The sequence below is a fragment of the Chaetodon trifascialis genome, chromosome 22 (genome assembly GCF_039877785.1).
Source record: "Chaetodon trifascialis isolate fChaTrf1 chromosome 22, fChaTrf1.hap1, whole genome shotgun sequence".
NCBI lineage: Eukaryota > Metazoa > Chordata > Actinopteri > Chaetodontiformes > Chaetodontidae > Chaetodon > Chaetodon trifascialis.
The window spans coordinates 8,914,047-8,921,638 of record NC_092077.1 but is presented as its reverse complement, the minus strand read 5'-3'; the positions used below and the strand labels follow the sequence as shown (position 1 = coordinate 8,921,638).

The 7,592-nt window shown below is 45.2% G+C and overlaps 1 protein-coding gene across 1 annotated transcript; it reads left to right on the top strand.

Annotated features, from left to right (window-relative positions):
- The first annotated feature begins 2,376 nt into the window (after positions 1-2,376).
- Positions 2,377-7,172, top strand: LOC139350653 (serine/threonine-protein kinase pim-3-like). The gene is made up of 6 exons (XM_070992156.1): positions 2,377-2,862; positions 3,123-3,232; positions 3,394-3,444; positions 3,593-3,956; positions 4,802-4,978; positions 5,368-7,172. Exons 1-6 carry the CDS (start codon positions 2,775-2,777, stop codon positions 5,568-5,570), a joined length of 993 nt encoding a protein of 330 aa, XP_070848257.1. The 5' UTR covers positions 2,377-2,774; the 3' UTR covers positions 5,571-7,172.
- Positions 7,173-7,592: the final 420 nt, after the last annotated feature.

Genomic DNA, 7,592 nt, shown 5'->3' with positions numbered 1-7,592 from the left:
CAATGAAGGATTAAAAGTACATACCATTTTTCATATCTGTGGCAATGCAGAGCAACTGCCTCAGCTGCGTGTGCGACTTCAGGTGAAATGACACACAACACAAAAGTGCAAATGAGGAGAGGCTGGTTTCTGAGTGAGAGCCACAGACATAAAAACTCATTCAAGCATATAACCTCGAGCAATTTAGTATTCCCAGTACACCTGAGCTGATCTGTTTGAACTGTTGGAGGAAACAAGGATATTCTGTCGAGCTTTGTGTGGAAAGGCACGAGAGATTTGCCGTGTGAAAGAAATTTAGAGCACAAGAACATAAAAAGGCTTTACTTCAAAGATCTGCAGTATTATTAAGCGATCGCTAATAACAACTGTATGGGTCAGAGCCACAGTGCAATGCACTATGCACAATGCAATGACCATGCAAGAGAGGTGGAAGGTTTTTCTGCAGGGAATACAGGCTGTTGCTCACACATTGTATTTGCAGCATAATCCAGTAAACGATTGAACTCTTTGTTATTTATGCAAACCTTTCGTAAGATAAAAGCATATCATCCCTTGAGGTTCTTCCATATGTGCCGAAACACAATCTGCGTGCACATAGTAGTATATCCCTTAGAATGCAAATAGGGCATGTCTGAAAGCATTAATGTGTCCACTTGACACATTCTCTGTAAGCAGACACACAGCTTTGTCACTTTTTTAATATAGTATGTGCTGGAAAATAACATAAAGCCATGCACAAATGTCTCGATAGCATGCATCTTCTCAGCTTACAGTATATGAGTGACATTGCACTAGAAGCATGAAACCATGTAAATTATCATATGGTGAATACAGAGCATCACTGCAGGTTAGCTCACAGGCTATTACTCTGCTCTCATATGCAGACTGTGTGTGTGTGTGTGTGTGTGTGTGTGTGTGTGCGTGCGTGCGTGCGTGCGTGCGTGCGTGCGTGCGTGCGTGCGTGCGTGTGTGTGTGAGAGAGAGCGTGTGTGTGCACATTTACATAACTTTGCAGTCGGCAGGCCTATAGCAAGATAAGGTTCCCTGGAACTCTCTGATGCTTCTGTTTGGTTAGTGGTCACACACACACACACACACACACACACACACACACACACACACACACACACACACAGGTTATCAGAGGTAGCTGCAGATAAAAAGTGGAAAGTTCACCAAGAGCCAAGGTCATGTCAGATGTGTAGCAGTAAAAGTGGAAAGTTTACCTTCTGAAATGGGACAGCTGGCTCCACAAACCTGATTGCGTTTTCATGCACTGTTCTTGTTATCATGATCCAGAGCTATTTTGTTTTCATACTCGTGTCTGTGCATGACATAGTGTTCTCATGTGTCATTATAATGTATCATCCTTCAAATACTGCCTGTGTGTAATGCAGCCTTTTGCAGTGTCATCCTTGAACAGTTATTACATTTTGGGACAGATGCACATGCAACAACATGCTTTTTGTGTTTTTCTGACTACATTATTGTTTTAGATTGGTCTTATTTAGCTCTGTGTATGATATTTACATTATTTGCACAATATGTCTTTTTAATTCTGATTTTGATGTGCTTTGTTTTGTTTTGTTTGTCCAATGTTGTTTACAACTTATTGTTAAGAGATTTTTCATCTTCAAGAGACTTTCTTGGTTAAATAGGCTAAAGGTTAAACAGAAATATGTAATTAACTGTCATCTCCTGTTGTATGCACATACTCTAATTATCTAGATCTTTATTGTATAACAATAATAATAACAGTCAAACTGCCCATTAAGTGTTGAGGTAAACTAGAGGTAAACAATAACAGCAGTGAGTTTCGGCACACACTTCGTAACTGAGAACAAGTTGCAAGTTGCACTCAGTAGTTTGTGGTGAATTACACTATAAACCAGACTTTCCCCTCTCACCATAAACTCTGTGTCCGTCTCTCACTGCAGAGCTGCGGAGGAAACGGGAGGGGAGGGAGGACGTCTCAGAATTGCCGCCACGTGCGCTCAAATGCCTGCTTTATTATAATAACTTTTTCTGGATTGGTCCAGATACGAAACACAGTATTTATAGACGACATCTAATTGGTCGTCGCCTCCGAGTCGATAGTGAACACAGCGTAAAGCTTCCAGACAAGGGATTCTTGGGCGTCTCGTACTATGAGAAAGTAGTGCGCGGTGAAAAGGATTATTTCAATAGATTTTTTTCTTTGAGACTGGATTCAAATTACAATTAGCGTCCAGTAGTTTGATTTACAGGCGTATCTGATAAAAAGAGACGAATTGCCCATAGAATTAAGCAAACGTGTCGACTTGTATTGGTGGCGGAGGGATACCTCCACCCTACTGCGCGTCAAAATATTGGCTTGTGGAGACCGCGCCAAAGCTCAGACAGCGGCGACTCTTCAGGATATCAACACACTGCGGAGGGTGTTTAAACGCACTCTGCTGTCGATACGACTGCTACACACATCGGAGTGTTGTGATTTTTTTTATCACTTAAGAGGACTGTTTTCGTCTGTTGCGCTTGAGTCGAGACACAGACGCAAGATTTCATGCCGGTTTTCGGGAAACGGTGTACGACTTCTCGGTCGTGACACGACTTTGACGGGCGCGGTGCGGCGGAGTTGGCGCACTGCTGGACTGGATACATTATTCGCTAGCAGCCAAGACGGTCTGCACCACCATTTCTACTGCGCCTGACTTCACTTCTCCTCTGATTATCTTTGCTCTTCTGACTCTCGACGGGTGGATAGGGATCGTCTACTCCGGCTTTTCAGCGTGAATATGTTGCTGTCAAAGTTTGGTTCATTTTCACATATTTGCAACCCTTCAAGTATGGACCATCTACCAGTGAAAATACAGCTCCAGTCGGGTAGGTTACCATTAGTAAACATTACTTTTCACCACCTTTATACTACATTTAATGTACCGACAGAGCAGAGGTTTAACAAACATAACTGCATTTACTCTGCTTTATTACTTTAGAGCAAGCTAACCTTACTACTGCTGCAGCTGACCGGCTCGTAAAGCTGACGAGCTAGTAAACGATAGCTAACAACTTGACCTCGCGCTAAGCCCTGGTTTGTTGTGGAAATAGTGCGCTCACCTGAACATTTTTCCGCTTATTTGCAGTTAAAGTGGAAAAGGAGCCCTTCGAAAAGGTTTACCAAGTGGGATCCGTGCTGGGCAGCGGAGGATTTGGGACTGTGTACGCCGGCAGCCGGATCTCTGATGGCGCACCGGTAAGGCTGTGGACGGGGATCGGAGTCTATGTTTTGATCTTGCATGTGCCCGCCATCAAAGCCGGGCGTCCTCATTTCGCCACCGGAAAAGACAATGTGACTTCCCCACAATGTTTGAAGCATTTGTTTACGATTTCCTCCCTCTTTGCTTTTTTATTCAGGTTGCTGTGAAACACGTTGCGAAGGAGAGGGTGACCGAGTGGGGCACAATTGTGAGTAGTCATTCCCGATCTGTGTGTGGTTTGTTTTGGTCCCCCCCCCCTCCCGCCTGCTGCTGGGTGGGGGTGTTGTGGTGTGAAGGGGAGAATGGCTGTTCTTTAGCATAACATGCTTAATAAATTCCCCCTGTATTTGTGATAGAACGGAGCTATGGTGCCTTTGGAGATCCTGCTGCTGAAGAAGGTCAGCTCGTCGTTTCGCGGAGTTATCAAATTGCTGGACTATTACGAGCGGGCGGACGGCTGGCTCATCGTCATGGAGAGGCCGGAGCTCGTCAAGGACCTTTTCGACTTCATCACCGAGAAGGGCGCCCTGGACGAAGACACGGCTCGGGGCTTTTTCCGCCAGGTTTTGGAGGCGGTCAGACACTGCTACAGCTGCGGTGTAGTACACAGGGACATCAAAGATGAAAACCTGCTTGTGGATCTACGCACCGGGGAGCTCAAGCTTATCGACTTTGGCTCAGGGGCGATTCTCAAGGACACAGTCTACACCGATTTCGATGGTAAGCTGCCGCCGCCACCCCCTCTTATGACATTGATAGCCATTATGAGCTGTTACAATGCGGGATGTGTAATTTGTTTTTTTCCGAATACACATCCGTGTGGGCTGGGTTGTATTTGCCCTTGATGCTCCGCTGAGCTATATTCAGATATGGAGGCGTTCGCGAGCCTGTGACGCAGTGGTCTGTTTTTGGTGGAGGGTTTTCCTGGCCCGGGGTCTCGCGCTTTATCGTTATTACGGATGTAAATGTGAAATGACACGCGCTTAGTGTTTTCAGCGGGATGTATCACGCGCAAGTTATGGCTTCACAGATATGACTCACTGTTTATTAATCCCGTTGGCGTCGGTTTTTATCTCTGATACATCTCCGACTTGTGAGATGGAGCGTGCTTTTATGTTTCCGCTTGTTATTTTGTTAGCGAAGCTTGAGTCACAGTCGCAGTTTGTGGGTATTAGGTCAGTGCCACGTAACATCTGTTTGTTGTGAAACCCGAGTCGGCGGTTCACGTGATGGGCTCCCATTGCCTTTCTTTTTCTTTTTTCTTGTTTGGTATCCAAGTTCCTCCTTCCAGGAGGGAGGGGTAAGAAAGGAGGGAGGGAGCAGACGCAGGCAGGTCACCCAGTTTGTGTTTTGTGGCTAAAGGAGGATGGAAAGCATTTCTACCATGACTCAGCCGTTTCAGACACAGACGTTAATTTTTTTTTTCTTTTTTTAAATTCAGCCTCCTTGCATGTTTTTAGCACTGATGCTCTCCATATTCTTGTACGCCTTCTTAAAAACAGATGCTGCACACTGTGTTTCACAACTCACCTTCCCCTCTTTTCTCTGTCCATTTTTTAATATAGGTACAAGAGTGTACAGCCCACCAGAGTGGATCCGCTTCCACAGATACCACGGCCGCTCGGCGACGGTGTGGTCACTCGGCGTGCTGCTGTATGACATGGTGTGCGGAGACATCCCCTTCGAGCAGGACGAGGAGATCCTCAGGGGCAGACTGTACTTCAGGAGGAGGATCTCAGCCGGTAAGTCAACCACAACAACACACATGAAACATGAGTTGACTCTGTTGCCCTCTAGCCACAGTAAGTGGTACAGCCCCACATCCACAGCCCAGTTTGAGTTTACATCAGAGTGTCACTGTCTCAATGGATCACACATTCATCAGCAGGAACTAAAATTGAGATTCTGCTGTTATGACTTCTGTCAGTGCACTTTGTGTAACAGCCCTGGTTACCCTAGAGAGGTAACTCAGTAAAAGGATGTGTGTTCTCTTTCTATTGGCTGTCTGTGCTGCCTACACACTACGATTGAGTCATATGCCGTGCAGCCATATACAGTAGAGACGAAACCCACTTATTTCTCTCTGAGTCTAGAGCCTCTTCCTAAATGTTGCTTCTGTCTCCTCCTCCAGAGTGCCAACAGCTGATCAAATGGTGCCTGGCCCTGAGGCCCTCGGACCGGCCCACCCTGGAGCAGATTTGCGACCACCCCTGGATGAGGGCGACGACAGAGTCGCCCAAGTCACCAGAGGAGCCGGTCGCCGGCGACATCCGCCTCAGAACCATTGACACAGACTCTTCATCAAGCACAAGCTCGAGCAAGGAGAGTCTCTGAGGACGGTTGTGGTGGACTGAAAAGACTTTCTGGGCAAAGAAGGGGTTTGGATGGAGGGAGTGATATGGACTCAAGGCCAGCAGCCTGTAGCCCGACCGGCCCGTCAGTGGCCGGTCGCTTCACTCAGCTGGTCCAGCTCGAAAAATGTACTTTAATTTTCCTCTTTTGTAGGGAATTTCTAATTTATTACCATTGGTTCTTCCTTATCTTACTTCCCCCCCCATCCCCTCTTTTTTTCTTTCAGTTGATTATACTTGTTTCCTAATGGGGAACATTTTTCTGTTTGGGCGGTCTTACCAGCACTATTTATTCCCCCCCCAACTTTATTTCACTCATTTTGTTACTAGGCTGGTATATGCAGCTGGCAAGGCCCTCCTATTCAGACATGGCTGCTCTCATAGAGCTTGGAGAAAACCTTTTTATTTAAATGTTTTAATTTTGATTTTGTAGTGCCTTTTTTTGGAAAGCTGCTTTTCTGGGGGCTTTCGTCAACAACTCTGTTTTTTGGATTTGCCCGCGGCCTGGAGGCTAAGTTGCCTGTCCTGTGATGGAAAGGGGGGGTTTTCGGCTGCTTTTGTCCTCCCCTCCTCTCCATTACTGTAGGGCAACCAGCCTCCACCTAAGAGGCTAAGATAGCATTAGATAGGAGAGAAGGAGGTGGGGGCTCTTCCTGACAATGGAATACTTGAAAAACACTCGACTCAACTCTGTGTCGCTCTCTTTAACGCTGCTCACTCACTCTATAGCCTGAACAGGTGTTTGGAAACTGGATCCTGTCTTTTCTGAATGTCTACAAAATGTCAACACACACACCTCCCCCCACCCCCACCTTTTTCTCCCTCTTTCCCCCATGCCTGTTGCGGGGTGTGTGGCCCTCTTGACGTATCTTTTCTTTTTGCCTCCCGCCATCTCACTGCTTGACACTACATAGCCCCCACCCCTGGCCTCCCTCAGGGTTTGGGGTGTGAAATGCACAATCAATGCAATATTCATGGACTCAATTATGTATTTTTTTCAAAAAATATTGTACAGTGTGTATTTTTTTCTCTTTTTGTGTGTACTTTCCCCCCCTCCCCATTTGCTTTTAATTTATTTGTAAACATGTAGACATTCCACACTCTGTGGTTATTTATTTATTTATTGTCTATGCTTAAAAGCCCCCCTAAAAATTTGCATATCCTTCTTGGTCTTTGGTTTGCATTCCTATAACTTATTTTTACATTTCGAGGTTGTTTTTTTTTTCTTTTTCTTTTTTTTTTGAGATGTGGAGGATGCACTGAAGCAGTTGTCAATGTAAAGCAGAATAAAACAAGTTTACTTAAATTTGAAAAGAGCATTTGAATGTTATTTAACTACTTTAAAAAAGTCTGTTGGTAATGTTGAATGGTTAACTATCAGAGAAATCCATCTGGTTTCTGTGCTGTCCAGATTAATTTGAGTTCTATGGAAAGCTAAACAATGGGTGGAGCAGCTTTCATAGTTGTCACATAGCCTCATAATGGAGACCTTTCAGTTTAGCCGTGTGACTTGTGGCTGTGAAGGATGGATATTGCTATTTTTTGATACAAAAAGTTTCAATTAAACTCCCATTTTTATGTACAGAAACAAGTGTGGTGTCCTGATCATTTTGAACATGTGTTGTAGTCATGTCCATAAGGTTCATTTTGGAAAAGCAACAAAATAACATGCTTACCTCAGATTTGACAGATATTGCATGAGAAAGTCTCACCACCTTACACACACACTAATGACACCCCCAGCCAATATTCTTCATCTGCTTGACAGCACTCCCTCGGGAGGCTAATATACACGTCCAGCATAGCATGTGCTTCATTTACACTGCCTATAGTAATAATAGCAACATTGTTACACGTGACACGACTGACGGCGTGGCTGAGCAGAAACATCACAGGACCCATTAACTGGATGACAACCTGCAGCAACCACGGGGCTAACAAGAGACAGATGTGTCTTCAGTGCTGAGGGCAGGAGAGGGAGTGATGCTGGCATGACAAAACGAAA